Source organism: Myxocyprinus asiaticus, chromosome 1 (genome assembly GCF_019703515.2).
Source record: "Myxocyprinus asiaticus isolate MX2 ecotype Aquarium Trade chromosome 1, UBuf_Myxa_2, whole genome shotgun sequence".
In the NCBI taxonomy this organism is placed as follows: Eukaryota; Metazoa; Chordata; class Actinopteri; order Cypriniformes; family Catostomidae; genus Myxocyprinus; species Myxocyprinus asiaticus.
This window is the reverse complement of record NC_059344.1, coordinates 3,228,540-3,249,382: the sequence shown is the minus strand read 5'-3', so window position 1 is coordinate 3,249,382 and position 20,843 is coordinate 3,228,540. Positions and strand designations below refer to the sequence as shown.

The 20,843-nt window shown below is 42.0% G+C and overlaps 2 protein-coding genes across 2 annotated transcripts; both read right to left on the bottom strand.

The window, feature by feature from the left end:
- Window positions 1–3,946: 3,946 nt before the first annotated feature.
- On the bottom strand, window positions 3,947–4,371 carry LOC127442470 (histone H4). The gene has a single exon (XM_051700530.1). It carries the CDS (start codon window positions 4,356–4,358, stop codon window positions 4,047–4,049), a length of 312 nt encoding a protein of 103 aa, XP_051556490.1. The 5' UTR covers window positions 4,359–4,371; the 3' UTR covers window positions 3,947–4,046.
- Window positions 4,372–6,773: 2,402 nt separating this feature from the next.
- LOC127443379 (histone H3-like) lies at window positions 6,774–7,184 on the bottom strand. The gene has a single exon (XM_051701954.1). The coding sequence runs from the start codon at window positions 7,182–7,184 to the stop codon at window positions 6,774–6,776; it is 411 nt and encodes a 136-aa protein (XP_051557914.1).
- Window positions 7,185–20,843: the final 13,659 nt, after the last annotated feature.

The window sequence follows — 20,843 nt, the reverse complement described above, 5'->3', positions numbered from 1 at the left end:
AGTATTTGAAAAATAGTAGATAAGTCCGAATTTCATTCATATAGAACATACTTTTTTAATGGTTGTGAAGAAAATTCAAATACAAATGTAGTACCTACTGAAACAGTATGCGATTTCGGACGCACTGCAAGTCTTGACTTACCATATATGGCTGCCATGGTGTCCTTATCAAGGGCACTCCTTCTCTCGGCACCACAGTCAGTTTTACTCATTCTTCCTACAAAAGACAAAACTTTTTTAAAATACTCAGATTAATATCTAAGAATTTGACCTGGCCTTCGAAACTGTTTACCTTTCAAATTGCTGTGGATCAGAACCTCCAGTGGGAAGGCGGCCATTAAAAGAACACGCACCATTGAAGTGGCTGTTTGGGTCTACAGGGAGGAAGTCCATTGATGCTTTAGAATTTTTATGCCTGTGCCATGTGCTAACTAAACCTGTGGTTGTAATCACATAAAAAGAGATTTACAATATGCAGTATTTTCAAATAAATTCTTTAAAAGTTTTTATTCAGCCATTTCACCCATCACAGAAATGCATAACAAATCTGTATGTACAGACCTAAATCCTCAGCAAAAATTACTTACATAATTAGCATCACTGGAACACTAAAAATAAAAAAAATAAATAAAGTCAACAATGTTATTACAGACAGACACACTTTATTAAGAATTAACAAAGCAATGACACTAATGTAACTGCACCATGTATTTTTTCATAGGTGAAAACAAAATACTTACTTTGGCAGAACCAGACAGAGAAGCCTTGGATTGAGCCTTCGGCACCTGTGAAGCAGAATATAGATAGATTAAAAACAATACACATAACACTGAGCATCATAAAATCTTTGTAGGTGTATCAGAATATCACAACGTTGCACAACTATCTAAACATTACTGCTTGTAAGTCATGTGACTTATATTTTGATGGAGGTATGACTTGAATACACCCATATAATGCAAGTGAATAGGTACAGAGTATCATGTTCTGAAAAAGACATAAAAAGCTTAATTGTAAGCCATAATAATCCAGTAGTTAATAAATGTCTTCTAAAGCAAATGTCTTCTTGATTTTGGGTGAGAACAGACCAAAACGTTCCTCCAAAATATACCTCTACTATAAATCTTGACATCAGCAATCAACTTCATGATCATGATTAATTAAATAACTTCCTGGTTCCACCTAGTGCTCTGTGCATGTGTTAAGCACTAGGACTGTATGTCTATATGCATATACACAAGGGTGAGTAAATGATGAGAAATATCAATTTTAGGTGAACTATACTTTATCTACCACAGTCATGTTCAAATCACTAGGATGCTATGAATAAAGTTCCTGATTGTACAAGTATATTTGAATATAAAAACATAAAATAAAAACAATAGTTAAACAATTCTAACCTCCTGGAGTAAGTGCTCTGTAGCCAGAAGGAGAGATGGGATTTCTGTGAAAGTAAAATTAAATGTGAATACATTTTGAAAAAAACAAACAAACAAACAAACAGTAGAAAGACCAAACTGTGGTTAGTGTAAGCACACACACACACACACACACACACACACACACACACATACATACATACATACATACATATACATATATACATATACATCTATATTTGTTTTTTTTTTTAATTAGTACAGTACTTACTTTCAAGTATTTCATTTTTCAGCCTCTCATTCTCTTTATTTAGATTCATGTTCTCTTCTCTCAGCTGATTTATCACACACTGTAGATGATACATTTTTCTTTCTTTCCACACCTTTAGATCATTTGGTAGGTCTGTGAGGTGTACCTTAAACATACATCATTGACTGTAAACAAGTACAATTATATGTAATTATGTAATATATATATATATATATATATATATATATATATATATATATATACATATATATATATATATACACACACACACACACACACACACACACACACACACACACACACGGTTCTGACCAACACTAACCTTCTTCTTAACTGCTGGTTCCTCTCTCATCTCTGCGGCCTCTAGGAGTTTCATTGAAGGTTTACTCTTTCTCTTCAGAGTGTCTGACTTGGGTAGCTGTTCTTCAGTTTCCTTAAGTTTTATTTGTAAAGTTCTTTCCCTTTCTGAGGAGGTAGAATAATGCTAAGAAAAAGGCTGATGTTTGTAGTTCGGTCCTGATGTTAACTAAAAAAATTAAAATAAAATAACAAAATGAATATTTTACTGACGTCTTGTTATAAATCTACAAGCGGTATACAGAATAATAGAGGATAATATAGGAGTATTATATTGGAAATAGGATAATAAAAATAGGCACCTGCTATCTTGATGATGGAGGCCTCATAGGCCGGCCATCCCCTTTCGGCTCTTTGACGCCTTGGCGCCACTCCACCAAGTAAACGTCATTTTCCTCCATACCTGCTGAGAATTAATCCTCATCAAATTTTCTAATATGTTCAGTGGGCAGAATTGAGAATTTTTCATCCTCCACCCACTTAATTAACACGAACATAATCAGCTTGTGTCTTCCAGCGTGCGGTCACGGTCGGAATTCGCGCCTCAGGCAACGGTTATTTAAAAAAACAAAAAAAGGTTAAACGACGTAATCGAGCTGCTTTTTTTAATGAGCAGAAATTTTGATTTATTTCTTTTTTTACTTTGCACTTACATTAATTTTTTTTTAGGATTCTTTAAATATTTTAGTTTTTATTTTTAAAATCTAATTATGTCTCTAACGTCACTAAGACAATGCGCATGCACAGATTGTGCTGCGTGCGCCAATTATCATACGGATCCTGCAACAAGACGATACATTTTTTTAATTCCCTGAAAAACTGCTTGCTAAGCATAGATTTCACAATAAATAACATTCTATCTTTATTACAAATGTTTACCGTTTGTGTTTTACGAATAATCCTCAATGTTGTCCTTTATTTTGTCATCTTAATTTCATCAATAGGTTAAAAAACCACAAACTTAATTGAATATATAATGGCAAATAGTCAAATGTACGGTACATTAGCAGTATTATATATTGTGCATTGTTGTTGCTCTGTTTATTTTAAACAGAAAATTATACCAATGATTTTAATGCTTTGTGTGTTACCATTAAAGTGTTATATTTCATCCCTTAATGAATTAATGTCAAAAAATTAAAGCGTACATTGCAATTTAGTGCATCGTTGTTGTTCTGGTTCCTTTTCAAAACATCATATCATACAGTAAACTTACTGCCTTGTTATCATTAAATGTCCTACTGTATCCCTGACAGTTAATGTCAAAGTCAGCTGTACACTACATTAGTAGTGAGATATTCTGTAATGTGACAATCAAATAAATCAAATAAATAAACTTGATCTGTTATCTTATTCTTGCTAAACCTTTGGCTCTGTTTTTATTTGTAGCCAACTATTTTTTGATGTTGTACATAAGATATATTCCTGTTACTCTACGATAAACTATTTTAGAATGTAATTCTTCTAACACACTTTTTTTTTTTTTTTTTCCATTTTAAATAATGAATACTTTTGATCTCCATCCACATTCTGTAAGGTTGGAAATGTATTTTCTTGACCCTGAAATACATTTCAAAATATATTTTGTGAAATGGTTGAAATTAAATATATTTTATTGAGCTTCACAGTTACAACATATACTTTGGCTAGAATGTTTTTTTTTATTTATTTTTTTTTACCGTATGGGAATGGGTCTGGAATCGATTCTAACGATTCCAAAACCAGGAATCGGAGTCGATTCCCAAATTCCGAGAATAGAACAACTCTAAAGTAATATACAATTGTCAAAAAATGTCAAACAACAGATTTATGTTTGGACAGTAATTGTACAAAAAGAGACAATTTAATTATGATTCATGAACTGCGATTAATGCAGAAAACGAGTGACAGAGAACAAAAACACTTTTTGCAGAACTTATAATATTAATTGTTTATTGTAAATATAGAACAACTCTACCACCAAGACATTGACTCTTCATGTGAGAGTGTGTGTGGCTCTTAAAAGAGCCGTTGGGTTTGTCTGATGAGAATCAAGTCGTTTATCCTCCGAAGCCGTACAGAGTTCGTCCCTGTCGTTTCAGCGCGTACACAACGTCCATGGCAGTGACGGTCTTTCTCTTGGCGTGTTCAGTGTAGGTGACGGCATCACGGATAACGTTCTCCAGAAACACCTTCAACACACCGCGGGTCTCCTCGTAGATCAGACCGGAGATACGCTTGACACCGCCACGGCGAGCGAGACGACGGATGGCGGGTTTGGTGATTCCCTGGATGTTATCACGCAACACTTTGCGGTGACGCTTAGCGCCTCCTTTCCCGAGTCCTTTACCGCCTTTACCTCTTCCAGACATGATGATTACAGCTCAAAGATCAACTGAATATGTAAAATAAAGCTACGGGATAAAATATTTACATGTGCCTACAGGACCTAGTAGAAACACCACACTGAAGGCGGAGCCTAAAGCACGTCACGTGTATTTCCTTCTCAAAGCTTTTAGTTTCACTCTTTAGTATACAGGTGCATCTCAATAAATTAGAATGTCGTGGAAAAGTTCATTTATTTCAGTAATTCAGCTCAAATTGTGAAACTTGTGTATTAAATAAATTAAATGCACACAGACTGAAGTAGTTTAAGTCTTTGGTTCTTTTAATTGTGATGATTTTGGCTCACATTTAACAAAAACCCACCAATTCACTATCTCAAAAAATTAGAATATGGTGACATGCCAATCAGCTAATCAGCTCAAAACACCTGCAAAGCTTTCCTGAGCCTTCAAAATGGTCTCTCAGTTTGGTTCACTAGGCTACACAATCATGGGGAAGACTGCTGATCTGACAGTTGTCCAGAAGACAATCATTGACACCCTTCACAAGGAGGGTAAGCCACAAACATTCATTGCCAAAGAAGCTGGCTGTTCACAGAGTGCTGTATCCAAGCATGTAAACAGAAAGTTGAGTGGAAGGAAAAAGTGTGGAAGAAAAAGATGCACAACCAACCGAGAGAACCGCAGCCTTATGAGGATTGTCAAGCAAAATCGATTCAAGAATTTGGGTGAACTTCACAAGGAATGGACTGAGGCTGGGGTTAAGGCATCAACCACACACAGACATGTCAAGGAATTTGGCTACAGTTGTCGTATTCCTCTTGTTAAGCCACTCCTGAACCACAGACAACATCAGAGGCATCTTACCTGGGCTAAGGAGACGAAGAACTGGACTGTTGCCCAGTGTTCCAAAGTCCTCTTTTCAGATGAGAGCAAGTTTTGTATTTCATTTGGAAACCTAGAGTCTGGAGGAAGGGTGGAGAAGCTCATAGCCCAAGTTGCTTGAAGTCCAGTGTTAAGTTTCCACAGTCTGTGATGATTTGGGGGTGCAATGTCATCTGCTGAGTGTTTTTTGAAAACCAAAGTCACTGCACCCGTTTACCAAGAAATTTTGGAGAACTTCATGCTTCCTTCTGCTGACCAGCTTTTTAAAGATGCTGATTTCATTTTCCAGCAGGATTTGGCACCTGCCCACACTGCCAAAAGCACCAAAAGTTGGTTAAATGACCATGGTGTTGGTGTGCTTGACTGGCCAGCAAACTCACCAGACCTGAACCCCATAGAGAATCTATGGGGTATTGTCAAGAGGAAAATGAGAAACAAGAGACCAAAAAATTCAGATGAGCTGAAGGCCACTGTCAAAGAAACCTGGGCTTCCATACCACCTCAGCAGTGCCACAAACTGATCACCTCCATGCCATGCCGAATTGAGGCAGTAATTAAAGCAAAAGGAGCCCCTACCAAGTATTGAGTACATATACAGTAAATGAACATACTTTCCAGAAGGCCAACAATTCACTAAAAATGTTTTTTTTTTTATTGGTCTTATGATGTATTCTAATTTTTTGAGATAGTGAATTGGTGGGTTTTTGTTAAATGTGAGCCAAAATCATCACAATTAAAAGAACCAAAGACTTAAACTACTTCAGTCTGTGTGCATTGAATTTATTTAATACACGAGTTTCACAATTTGAGTTGAATTACTGAAATAAATGAACTTTTCCACGACATTCTAATTTATTGAGATGCACCTGTATATATATTTTGTTTGTATGTTTGGTGAGAAATAGTTTCAGGTCAATGTCCAAATAATTATTTATAAAATGAAAACAAAAATGACAAACTATGTGCACCGTAAGTTTAAAACGTTATTGTGGATTTTTTATTTTACTGTTGGAGCAAATTGGTAAGCAAAACTAATATTTCGAGGGGTGTCATTCACTGATACAGTATTTACTCTGCAGTCATTTACTTCCGTGTTCAAAACCCCAAAGTATGAAAAAAGTTTATTCTATCCTTCAAACTAAAACGTGTTTTGCAGTTGTTGTGTAAACACAATAAAACCACACTGGTGTACTTGCGAAGGTCTACATTTAACTGAAAGGTTAACTTCTCAGGAAAGTTAAATCTTTGATTAGTTTTAGGTAGGGGCAAGTTGTCTCGAGTTTAATATTGTAACTATACAATTTATCAACCACATTCTCTACTGACAAAAACAATGGTTTGATATGTTTAATAGTACTTCGTTTCATTATTGCATTTTAGTGTTGAAATCTTATTTTATAGCTTTCTAACAGAACCTGATATAAACAGTAAGTGAACACAAGAACAAATCACTCTTCACAAACTACTGATAATAAACTGGAAATAGACTTGTTGAGTGTAACTGAAGTGGCTCTTAAAAGAGCCTTTGGTGTTGATGTGAATGACGCCCCTGTGGATTTAAGCGCACTCTCCACGAATGCGGCGTGCCAGCTGAATGTCTTTGGGCATGATGGTGACCCTCTTGGCATGGAGTGCACACAAGTTGGTGTCCTCGAACAGACCAACCAAATAAGCCTCGCTGGACTCCTGCAGGGCCATTACGGCGGAGCTCTGGAAGCGAAGATCCGTCTTGAAATCCTGCGCGCTTTCTCTCACCAGACGCTGGAAAGGCAGTTTGCGAATCAGCAGCTCAGTGGACTTCTGATAACGGCAGATCTCTCTCAACGCCAAGGTACTGGGCCTGTAACGATGAGGTTTCTTGACTCCACCGGTGGCGGGGGCGCTCTGATGGGCGGCTTTAGTAGCGAGCTGCTTCCTTGGGGCTTTTCCACCGGTGGACTTGCGAGTGGTCTGTTTGGTTCTTGCCATGATGACGAGACTCACTTCTCCGTTCAACACAGTAAATGAAGATCAGCGTTACACCACTGCTTTTTAAAGCCGAGGACGATCAAGCGCTCAGTGTGGTGAGGGTTTAGAGGCGTGTGATTGGCTAATGTGGACGTGTATGCATGACAGTTGGCCAATGAGTGTGCGCTGCATCTTTTCAAACAAGCGGTGACAGTTTCCCGCTCAAAATCTTTTGTTCAGTTTACATCAATGCGCATGAAATAAATGCTTCACATTTCTTGGTCTAGCTTTTATACTCAAGTAGTTTCATTTATTTATTTTAAATAATGAATGTAGCCTCATGAATGGCAATAACAAATAAGCATTTAATAGCAGTGACAGATTTAATTGACAGATTTAATTGAATCAAAATTAACGCATTTGCGTACTTGTGCAGGTTTACACACATACACAATCATTTTGAAGTGTGTAATATATGATTAATTTAACATTTGAGTAAAAGAACAATCATTCTCTTATAGTTCAAGTGTGTGTCTCTTAAAAGAGCCTTAGTGTTTCAGTGAAACATACTTCAGTCCCTTTACTTGGTCTTGCCGGGTTTCTCGGTCTTCTTGGGCAGCAGCACAGCCTGGATGTTGGGCAGCACACCACCCTGAGCAATGGTCACTCCAACAAAGAGTTTGTTCAACTCCTCGTCATTCCACACTGCCAGCTGCAGGTGACGGGGAATGATACGAGTCTTCTTGTTGTCCCGAGCGGCGTTTCCGGCCAACTCCAGGATCTCAGTGAGATACTCGAGCACAGGGGCCAGATAAACAGGAGCACCAGCACCAACGCACCAAGCATAGTTTCCTTTGGGGAGCAGTCAGTGCCCTCTCATAACTGGATCCGTGGCAGACAAACACTGCAGGGTCTTGCTCTGCAAAGGCAGCTTTTTCTGCAGGTATTTGGCACATGTAGTGTATGCCCTGGAGACTTGTTGAAGGAATGCCTTCAGCAGCTGAAACAGTGATCAACAACAAGCACACATACACTACTGTACATATAATCGTACAAACCCAGCAGAGGCTCCAAATTAATCTATTATTCTATTTACTCACAGGGTGTTGTGGATGTGCCACTCTGAATCGATCAGCATCCCATCCCACATACATCTCTTTTACAGGTAGATGTTTGCTATCAAAATCCAGAGTTGCCAGAGCTTTGGGTATTGGGTTCAGGTGTTCAGAATGAACAAAGCAGGCAAGGAAGTTTGTGAAAACTTGCAGCTGTTTGTCATGCAGTTTGTGGACAAGTGTCTGACTGCCCTGTGAGGAAAATAACATGAAGTTATGGTTTAATGTACAAAAATGAACACAAGGAATACATAATAATTATAACTCAAGACTTCAGAAAGGTAAGTAATAGGTTTCACTTAGCATCATCTCAATTTGAAAAAGTATAAAAGAACATGTCTAAGGACCTACAGACACCCTGTGCTCAAAGAAAGTGTTCTCAGTAATTATTAGACATGAGATTGCTATAATTTATTTTCTGGAGCCAGCCACCACAGAATTGTTACTTTTTCATCATCATTAAAGTTTGTTAAGGCTGACCCCAACTGCATCCGTCAACTTTAAATAATCCGCCAGAGCCGGTGTTTCGGTTTAAAGCAAAGACACCAGTGTGCTTGCTGCTCGGAAAATACTAGAGACGTCCTTTGCCCCACATGACACCTGCTGTAGCAGCAGCTAATTACATGATATATGACCAAAGTGAAGCTTGTACGCAAATATTAAACACCCAAATTGTTGTTTCGCGACTTTGAAACATAAAACCGAAAAAAAAAAATGCTTCACTACTTTTACATATCTAAATTGAATACATTAGCAAACAACACTGCTCATGTTAACACGTAACCATGGTCAACACGATCACTCATTAAAACACAATGGGTCTTGTTTTATTACGTGTTCGTTTTTATTTCCCTTGGAATTTTCGACAAAGACAGACGTTAAAATCAGATAGAAATACGGATGCCTTAAACTCAGCCTTAAACTCAGCAAAAGTATTCTGATTAATTCTGAACTGATGTTGTAATACACTGAAGTTAGCTTGTGTGCTAACAAGCTTACCAACAGGTTGGGAAAAGTTTGATGACACTTACTTGACTTACTAACCGACAAAGTAACTTGATTTGGCAAGTTAACATTACTGTAGCAACTAGTTACCTAAGGTTAAGTTAGTTAAAAAGCATTACATCATTGGCAGCAATCTTACCTCAGAATTGTACCGCGAAAAGTTGTCTTGATCCATGGAAAAGAAGACTATGCCATTCTCTTGATTCTGATTGGCCAAAAGAGTTGAGGCGCCGCACCAAATGTTTTATTGAGAAAAGGGTCGGGACTGCTCTAGATTGGTCTATGGTCTCATTCCAGTCTAAGGGAAATTAGCCCATTTCTGATTCTTGTGAGGTTTATTGTGCTTGCAATTTAAATCCCCCCCCCGAAAAAAAAAAAAAAAAATTCTTCAGATCTACACGATTCACATAAATGACATATTTTCATTCAAAATGGTGAATTTCACCGAAAAGTGACTAGTTTGTAGGTATGCAGCAGGCCTCCCTGCCACACACAACCAACAGTACAACACAAACCAAACAACTCAGGGATAAACTATGCCAGTACTTTAATTCAGACATTGGTGCAGTGCCCTTTCAGTGGGGTAAAATAGAGCATGTGTATATGTATGAAAAGTATAGGAAAAGTGTGAATATAGTACACTGACAAACTTGTTTGTTTCCACTTGGCCTTGGTTTCAGTTTTATGACTATGCTCTGAAATTGCAAAATAAAGTTTTGACTTTTCCATCATACTGTTTTGTGATCCTTTTTGAAAAAGAAATGTGAGTGCAAGTATCTTTTACCCAAAGTCAAAGCATTTTATTTTCCAATGTGCAGTAATATGGGCAGTACAATCCTTATATGGTAAATAAATAAAAAAAAAAAAAAAAAATATTAGATCAATACAAAATATAATTATGCAGGAAACATTATATAAAATACAAGTGTGCATTAAATATTTACTATACAATTTACAATATGCACACCTGTTTACATTATTTAACCATAAAAACTGTCTGTCAGAGGCTTCTAATTGGCCCACTGAATACTTGAAAATGCAGTTGTCAGCCTCATGCTGGAAACGTGGCAGTAAATGTGGGGTCAACTTCCACATTCTGTGCTCAAGGTTTTTGCAATAGGCAGAGATGGCATCATTGGTGTTTTCCTGTGATTGCTAACTTTTCCAGGGTTTTACCAATGGTGCGCATCAAGTTTGTGGACTCCTCACTGGAGGATTCGTCCAGCATCTTCCTGCTGCGCTTCCCCTGAGGCCTTGGAGTAGTTGACTTTCTGAAGGTGCTTGGCAAAGGCTCCTCTCTCAGTGCTGTAGACTCTGCTCCACAAATGGTGGAGTACTGGGCTGTGGCTCAGCCTCAAAGAAGCTGGGCTCTTCATGGGTGCTGGTCCAGATGTCAGTGTTGTTGCCATCTGAGGGTGAATAAGAATCACTATCAGCCGAAGGTTCATTAAAAAAATAAATTCACCATGAGGAGGATGCAATACCATAGATTCTTACAGCTGTTCACCAAACATTCATAACAATACAACATTTCTTTTTACTCAAAAAAATAAATAAAAATAATAATATAATTGTTAATTTACCCTGATAGTTAGGTTAGAAGTGCTCTCCTTCCTTTTTGTGTGAGGCTCTAAAACTGCAGCTGGGTCAGGATCCATTGCTGCCTGCCAGTCTTCTGAACTCCCGAACTTCCTGAGGGTGCAAGTTTCTTGTGACGTATGTACTGGGTTCGCAGTGAATCCCACCTCTTCCTGAGCTCTTTCTCTGAGAGTCAAAGTCAAATTTTGTAAGCATTATGCCTAGTTAGTATGTCAATTCCATGTCTATTTGTAATGCTGAATGTTATTTTTGCTCTACTGTTTTTAGCAGGATGGATTCTAGATGCTAGTTATAATAATAACTGCCTGTTCCATAAACCGTAATAGGCCTGGCTTATTTTGGTACACAAAAAATCCAATATACCAAACAATCAGTCCAATAAGGCAAACAAAACAAAGGGTTATCCAAAAAGCAGTAAATCCAGTAAAACAGGCAATGGTCATAACATGAGAACAGACACTAAAGGCAATGGAAAAACGTGTGGTAAGGCAGGGTAAACTGGAAAAACTTTGCAAAGAAACAATGGAGGTGAATGGCTATTTATACATGGTGAAAACAGGAAATGAGCAGAGAAGAAATGGGAGACGATCAGTATTCGGGAGAGGGCTCCCTCTGGTGATTGGTAGGAGGGATAACAGCCTTGGATGTTACAGAAACCTCCCTCTACGAACAACTCCTGGTGTTCTTCTGTTGGGACATCCCATTGGTCGTGGTGCTGGATGATTAGGATGGGCTTGATGAAATTCTTGGATCATGGACGGGTCTAATATGTCTTTGGCGGCAACCCATGATCTCTCCTCTGGTCTGTAGCCTTCCCAGTCCACCAAGTATTGCATTTGGCTCCCTTGTCGTCTAGAGTCCATGATCTCTCTGACCATATACGCTGGGGCTCCATCTACCTCCAGTGAAGGTGGAGGCTTGGAATCCATGTTTCCAGAGCCAGATGCCGGGTGGATGGGTTTCAGCAAGGACACATGGAAGGAAGAAGAGATGCGGTAGTTAGCAGGAAGCTCTAAACGATAGGTAACTGGGTTTATTTGACAGATAATTCTGAAAGGACTCACATACCTTGGACTGAGCTTCCTACAGGGTAGCCGCAACTTGAGATCCCTTGTGGACAACCAGACCCTCTGTACTGGCTGATAGTTGGGATGGGGGCGCCTCCGTCGGTCAGCCTGGAAGTGTTCTGCTCTGACTGCATGCTGTAGCTGGACATGTGCGCTGTCCCACACCCTCTCACTTCACTTTATCCAATCGTCCACCGCTGGCACCGTATAAGGTTCTCCAGACCAAGGAAACATTGGGGGTTGGTAGCCCAGCACGCATTGGAAGGGGGTTAGACCCATAGAGGTATGAGTGAGGGAATTATGTGCATATTTGGCCCAGGGCAGGAAGTCACTCCACTTCTCCTGTCCACGGCTACAATAGCTCCAAAGTTTTCTGCCTATATCCTGGTTTAAACTTCCACCTGTCTGTTGGCTTGAGGGTGGTAGCCTGAGGTGAGACTCACATTGATGTCCAGCTGCTTGCAGAATGCCTGCCAAACTCGGGACGTGAACTGTGGACCTCGATCGGACACGATGTCCTCTGGTAATCCATAGACCCTAAATACTTGGTGGAACAAAGCATTAGTGGTTTTCATGGCAGTGGGTAAACCCTTGAGAGGAACAAGCCTACATGATTTTGAAAATCGATCAATTATTACCAGAATGGTAGTGTATCCATTGGAGTTTGGCAGGTCTGTGATGAAGTTGATGGACAGGTGGGACCATGGTCTTTGATATATTGGTAGTGGTTGGAGCAACCCCCTGGGCAGTTCTCTGGGGGTCTTGGATTGGGCACACACCTGAGATGACCTCACATATTTAGTAACATCATGAAACAAAGATGGTCACCAGAAGGAATTACATACCAGGGTAATAGTTCTTTGGATGCCAGGGTGTCCTGTGCTCAAGGAAGTGTTGACCCATTGGATAGTTCTCTGATGCAGAGCTTGGGGTACGTAGTGCTTGGTCGGGGGGCAGTTAGGTGGTGACGGTTCATGCTGTTGTGCTTGTTGTATTTCCTCCATGGTATCCCAACTAATCGGTGCAATGATGACAGATGGTGGCAGGATGGATCCAGGATGAGGTTGGACATGGGGTGGATCATGTCTACGTGAAAGTGCATCTGCCTTTCTATTCTTGCTGGTGGCAGGATGGATCCAGGATGAGGTTGGACATGGGGTGGATCATGTCTATGTGAAAGTGCATCTGCCTTGCTGTTCTTGCTGCTAGGGTGGTAAGTGACTGTAAAATTGTACCTGGTGAAAAACAATGACAATCGGGCTTGATGTGGGTTCAATCTCTTGTCTGCCTTGATATATTCAAGATTCTTGTGATCCGTGATAACTTGAAATGGGTGGACTGCCCCCTCTAACCAGTGATGCCATTCTTTCAGTGATGCCTTCATAGAAAGTAATTCCTTGTTTCTCACATCATAGTTACATGGGTAAAGCTTGCCTGGGGTACTGTGATGTTGTGACAGGACTGCTCCAATCCCGCAATCTGAAGCATCTACGACGAAGGGAAGATTGGGGTCAGGATGTTTCAGTATAGGAGCAGTCGTGAAGCTTGGTACGCAGCGTCGTTCCATGGCAATTTGTTTGGCTTATCCTTGAGCAAAGACATGAGTGGTGCTGCAATGATACTGTAGTTTCTGATGAAACAGCGATAGAATTTTGCAAAGCCCAGGAACCACTGTAGTTCCTTGAGTGTAGAAGGTCGAGGTCATTTGGTAACTGCAGTTATTTTAGAGACATCCATCTCTACACCTTGGTGGCTGATATTGTAGCCTAGGAATGTGGTATGAGAGGTATGAAACTCATATTTCTCTGTCTTGACAAAAAGCTGGTGTTTCTGGAAATGTGATAGGACAACCTTGACATGCTGTATATGCTGTGTCTTGTCTTGAGAGTAGATAAGGATGTCATTAATGCAGGCCACCACACAATGATTCAATAAGTCTCTTAAAATCTTATTGATAAATGACTGGAAAACAGAGCAAGTCCATACAGCATGACCAAATATTCATAGTGCCCCCTGGTGGTGATGAATGCAGTTTTCCACTCATCTCCCTCTCAGATCCTGATGAGGTTATAAGCACTTCTTAGATCAAGCTTGGTGTAGATCTTTGCCTCACGAAATTGTTCAAGGGCTGAGGGGATAAGTGGCAGTGGGTAATGGTACTTAGTGGTGACAGAGTTCAGGCCTCGATAATCAGTACATGGACGGAGACCCCCATCTTTCTTCTCCACGAAGAAGAAGCCTGCAGCTGCTGGGGAGGTAGAAGGACAGATGTAACCGGAGGCAAGGGCCTCCTTGATTTAATTTCCCATGGCGAGGGTCTCAGGGCGTGACAATGGTTAGGCCTTGCTTCTCGGTGGGGCCGTATTGGAAAGAAGTTCAATGGCGCAGTTCCATGGATGATGAGGAGGAAGTTGTGTAGCTTTGACCTTACTAAACACATCATGGAACACTGCATATTCCTCGGGTAGCATGGTTTTTCTTTGTGACTCAGTATTTTCCACACTGGTAGTAAGACAGCAACATGGAGACAATGTTCATGACAGTAACTTGACCATTGCGTGAGCTCACCTTGGTTCCAGGATATCGATGGGTCATGGACGGCCAGCCAAGGATGACCCAGGATAAGAGCATGCTTGTGTGAGTTGATGACATATAGTGAAATGTTCTCCACATGAAATAGTCCAATCTTGATGGTTATAGGAACGGCCTGTTGGGTTATACCAGTACCAATAGGAGCGTTGTCAATAGTGGTGATGTTGAACGTTGGGAAGCATTGAATGGTGGGTATATTGAGCTCTTGGATGATCTCTTGATTAATGAGATTCACATCAGCCCCAGAATCCACTAATGCTGAAAAAAACATCTTGCAAGGTCACCAATGGAAACCTCTATTGGCAATAAAAATCTGTGAAAGGTGGGTGATACAAAGTTCGGGGTACTCACATGCTGCCTTGATTTCATGGAACTTAATTTCTTGTGTGGGCATGCAGCATTGAGATGACCAGGTAAACCACAGTAGTAGTAAAGCTTTTCGTTCTGTCGACGTTGGTGTTCTTCCATAGAGACACGAGCGAAAGCAACTTGCATGGGTTCAGGTGGTACAGTGGATGCCTGGGCCTGTACTGAGACTGTAGAATTAGAGGTGGAGAGAAACAGAGGCCATGGAGCATTCCGAAGCAGGTTATCCATCTTGATAGTCATAGTTATGAATTCAGAAAGAGTAGTACCCTCACCCTTGCATATCAGTTCCGCCCTGAGTTTTAGGTTAAGCCCGTCACGGAAAACAGTCTTCAGAGTGACATCATTCCACCCACTCTGAGACGCTAGTGTTTTAAACAGAACTGCATAATCCGCTGCAGATTTAAGACCTTGGTGTAGATGAAGCAGCTGAACAGAGATATCTTGACCAACTGCTGGATACTCGAAATCTTCGTGGATTTGTTGAACAAAGTAGTCAAACGAGACCTGGATTTGAGGATCTTTGTCCCAAACAGCGCCGGCCCAGTCGAGTGCTTTACCAGTAAGCAGTGACATCATAACGGCACATTTCTTGGCGTCATGATTAAATGATTCAGTTCAAAAATAGACTTTGCATTGTCGTAAAAAACCCCGGCACTTTTCAGCAGAACCATCAAACTTATCAGGGAGAGCAAAGCTTACCGGTTCAGCATGGGGAGCTGTTCAGTCATCGAGATTGTTGAGGATGCGGATGCTCACTTCCCTTAGCGGGGCAAGGGCTGCCTCTGTAAACTTATTGAAGACGCGAGGTGACAGGGACAGACCGAAGGGGAGGACCTTGTTCTGGTATGCCCGACCCTCGAAGGCAAACCAAAGGAACGGTCTGTGACGAGGCAGGATTGAGACATGAAAGTACGCGTCTTTCGGGTCTACTACCGCGAACAAATCTCGGTGCCGGATGCACGATAGAATGTGCTTCTGCGTAAGCATCCTGAACAGAAGCCTGTACAGGGCCCGATTCAGTGCCCACAGGTCCAAGATCGGTCGCAACCCACCGCCTTTCTTGTGCATGATGAAGTAGGGGCTGTATATCGCATATTGCATCCTTCTGCAGAAGGACTGCAACTTCCGCACATAGAGCAGCGGCGTCCTCGCCACCTACCGAGGTGAAATGGACGCCGCCGAACCTGGGCGGGCGCCTGGCGAACTGAATTGCGTAGCCGAGTCGGATTGTCCTGGCCAGCCATTGCAACGGGTTGAAGAGCGTTAACCATGCCTACAAAATCCGGGCAAGGGGCACCAAGGAGATGACTACTGTTAACGTACCTGCGGAATGGGTCTCATGGCGGGGCGGGGAGTGCTACGTCGGGGAGCCTCATGTCCCGATCTCACTGTATAGGGAGAGACGTTAAGGCACTTGCCTTGCTCTGCGTACCCAACGTAGGACTGTTCAGCAATGGAGGAGGAGGCTGAGTGTCCTCGTAGCCAGCCACAACCACCTGTGCGTGGGTGTGTGTGTGTGTCATGGCCGGGTGCGTGGAGAAGGGAAACCCACACCTGCAACGCCCTGGCTGCGAATGCTCGGTGCATGGCTGTCACCTTCGAGCGTGCGGCAAATGCAAAAAAGGGAACCAAGGATTTTCCCTCCGGCCCTCCACCGGGGGATGGAGTGGTCTGTCTACCACCTCCAAATGTGGCGCGAGTCTCCTCATCTCTGGGTCGTCCATCTCAGGGGCGCTTAGAAGCCTTCCGAACCGTTGGCTCAGGCAGCGGTGGAGCCGATGTTGCCGCCGATACTGCCGCCACAGGAGGCTCGCCAGAGCGATGGGCAGATGGGGTGCGCGATCTTGAACCACGCCGGGGAAAGATGTGCTGAATGGCCTCGGTCTGCTGCTTTACGTCGAAAACTGCTGCGCAAAGTCTTCGGTGTCACTGAAAAGGCCAGCCTGGGAAATGGGGGCGTCACGGAAGCAAACCTTGTCGGCATCCCTCATCTCAACCAGGTTGAGCCAAAGTTGCCGCTCCTGGACCACCAATGTGGACATCAACTGCCTGAGAGCCTGCACTGTGACCTTCGTCACCCGTAGAGCGAGGTCGGTCGCCGAGCGTAGCTCCTGCATTACTCCTGGGTAAGGACCACCCTCGTGCAGTTCTTTCAATGCCTTGGCCTGGTGGACCTGCAGGAGGGTCATGGCATGCAGAGCGGAGGCGGCCCGCCCCACAGCATTGTAAGCCTTCACCGTAAGAGACAATGTAGTCTTACAGGCCTTCGATGGGAGCCTAGGATGGTTCCGCCAGGTGGCGGCGCTCTGCGGGCACAAGTGCACCGCAATCATCTGCTCTACCTGGGGAACGTCCGTGTAGCCCCTGGCCGCCCCACCATCGATGGTGGTGAGAGCAGCAGAACTCGAAAGCCCGGTCCGAGCAGTGAAAAGTGCCCGCCATGACTTCACGAGTTCTTCATGCACCTCCGGGAACAAAGGCACCAGGGCGGAGCATGGCCGTGAGCGGCGCTCCGACCCAAGGAACCAATCATCAAGCCACGAGGGTTCATGGCAGGGTGGAGGGTTCCACTCTAGCCCGATGCTCGCGGCGGCACGAGCAAGCATGGCTGTCAGCTCAGTGTCAGCCTCAGACTGGGCGACCACACCCGAAGGCGGAAGCCCAGCCAAGTCCTCTGCACCGGACTGAAGCAGCCTGCTCTCCGATGCTGCTATCGAGATCTCATCCTCCTCCTGAGCGCCGAATGAGAGGTTGAACCCGCTCTGAGGCAGGCCACCTGACTCATCCCAGAACTCAACCGGGGAATGTGAGGATTCTCCCGGCGGAGTTACTTCCACTGAAGTCCCCCAATCGCCCCCAGCACTAACCATCGTGGTCTTGTGCCCTCGGGCAGAAGAACCGGGGCAGGGAGCAGCTGGAGTGGCTTTCCCTCTGAGGAAGGAAAGCCGTGATTGCAATGTGGCCATGGTCATGCTCTCGCAGTGCAGGCATGAACCATCCACGGACACTGTCTCAGCGTGTCTGGTGCCCAGACACGTAAGGCAGCTATCATGACTGTCAGAAGCGGAGAGATAACGACCACAATCAGGAACTGCACATAACCGGAAAGACATCTTTAAAAAGACGGTTTCCATCAGTGCCCACTCTTTTAGGGAATATATACTCTTTTAGGGAGAAATATAATCTTTTAGCGCTCAACGCGTGCTGTCGAAGTGCCCAGGGGCGTTCTCCACACTTATTTATGCAAGAGGGGAAAAACCGCTGTGCTTCGCCGTGAAATCCAACAGCCGCGAAGGTCGCTTGCTTTCTACAGAGGCGAATGGATTGGCAATGGAATACATCAACACCGCTCAGCTCCAAAGAAAAAATCTGAATGAGTGGTGGCACACCAGCTCCTTTTATACCTGTGTGTCTGGGGTAGTGGCATGCAAATTCCACTTGCCAATTTTCATTGGCCTTTTCTCAAACATCAGAGGTGTTTGGGGCTCCCAAGGGCAACCCCTAGTGTCACTACATCGACACAACGTCGAGTGAGTGACATAGGGAACCCTAATTACCACATACTGAAGCATAAATGTGCTACAAAGCAAATATAACACTTTAGCAACCACCAGAAAACTAGTTTTGCTTTGGCAAAGACCATTCACATCTTCATAAAATATAAAAATAAATATTGTTGGACATTTTCATGATTGCTGGTAATAATTCATACACATCATACCTTGTTTAAATGTAAACGCATGTGATTGACTTTATATGAACAGGTCTTCTGGAAAGGCGGAAGACTGATCTCACATAACTTCATTATTTCACAGCTTTCATAATGTTTAAGCCTAAACGTATAAATTTAATTAGTCAAAAAAAAAAAAAAAAAAAAAAAATTAACTCACATGAGCACTTTCTTGTCTTCCCCAGTGGAGACAGACGATCTGGCACGTGCTTCACTTGTGATTTTGATTCAGATTCATTATTCTCATAATGAATCATTCAAACCGCTTTTTGAATCCTTTTGTTCAGTTCAAAGAAATCAAATTTAAAAGATTCGATTCAAATGATTCTTTCAGCAAATCACACATAACTATCGCTGATCTGCATGCATTTTTGCACATACTGCTGTTTTTATTTTATTTTTTATTTTTTTAGGTGTTCAGTCGCAAAAGTGACGAAAGGGTCTGGAGAAATTTATCAGAGTAAAAGTATCAATTTACTCTTCAAAATGTAGTAAAGTGAAAGTAAAAGTCCAAATAAATATTTATACTCAATAAAGTACAAATAGTAAAAACTGTACTTAAGTACAGTAACAACGTATTTGTACTTCGTTACTATACACCTCTAGTATTTGAGGTATGCTAATTCACAGTAACTGACATAAACAATGTTAATCTGTAATTATTCAGCAAGCTAAACTACAATAACACATGAAATGAATGCTAGACAACATTCAAGATAATGCTAAAAGACATTAGTGTACATAACTTGGTTATATAGAAAATATATACATTCTATTATTATAAAACAATAGCGCATCGATATATCAAAATGACAGTTATGATGGAATCACATCAATACTGAATTGTGTCAACATATTTATAATGTACGGTCTATTTTATAAACAACTACTGTCATCATCCACCAAATATAATATACATTCTCAAAGTTTGTAGTAAAACAATCATAACTGTGTAATTTTAATTATGCTACCACATCTGTCAGCATGATGCCGGTGAATCACGTTCAGTCTCTTTGTATGTTACGTCATTGTTTTGGCCGATGCTCGCTCGTGTCCCTATGGAGTGTGTGCACGAGAGCGAGCTCAAGCAACAGGTAGCTGGCTGCAGTTCACTTTATGGCCACAGGTGTCATTAATAACAAGGGTTTCTGAATCTTACATACTGTACCTTTAATATATTTATTTGCAACCCATTCTCACTCCAAAGCATCAAATTCTGCCACTTGTGCAAGAGCCCAGCGCGTCAACAGGTGGACACCAAAAGCACCCTTTGGCATCAGTTTCCGACGCATCTGGCAAGCGTATTGCTTTCATTGACAAACTTTAGGCATCAAAGACTGAAGTGAAGGGAATCAGATTTTTATCATTGTCAAATTATATGTTGGGGTAGAATTTTGTCATTCTGACATGATATGTTGGGGTATGACTTTCATTCTGTTTGAAATCATCCACGTTTATTCACAATGGTAATGTTTAATCAGCAACATGTATTATTTTACAGTGGTTAATGTTTAATCCTTTATTTTATATAGACATTCTGCTCTGCTAAAGTGACCTGTTCAGTTCCAGGTGTATTCCATGCATTGCGATCTCTTTGTGTGAAGAACAGACCTAAATGTACGTTTTTATTTTGCGGTCCCCCGGCGTCCATGGTAACACATTTAGTTCGCGACTTGTTCTAGTAACATATAAAAAATTTGCCACCATGAGTAGGCGTCAGCACAATGTCAAACGCCATTGGCTCTCGCGTGTCGCGTGAATGGCTCCTGACGTGAGGAGGTTGTCTACGTTGAGGTCTACCTCGACATATGGGATTAGGGTCATCAAAGGCTTGACGAGCAGGAGGTGTCCAGTTTAGTTTCTGTGCTTTACCTCGAAGCAATGAGGTGAGTGGGGCCACCACCGAGCTAAAACCTCAGATGAATCATCTGTAGAAGTTGGCAAAACCAAGGAAGCACTGTAGTTCTTTGACTGACACAGGCAGTGGACACTGCAGTACAGCTTTTACCTTGGAAGAGTCCATGGTGACCCCTCGGAGGAGATGACATACCCCAGGAAAGAGATGGTAGACTGATGAAACTCACATTTCTCCATCTTGGCATAAAGTTGATATTGGATGAGGCGGTTGAGCACCACTCGGACATGTTGAACGTGCTCATCAAGGGAAGAAGAGTATATTAAAATGTCATCAATGTAGGCTATG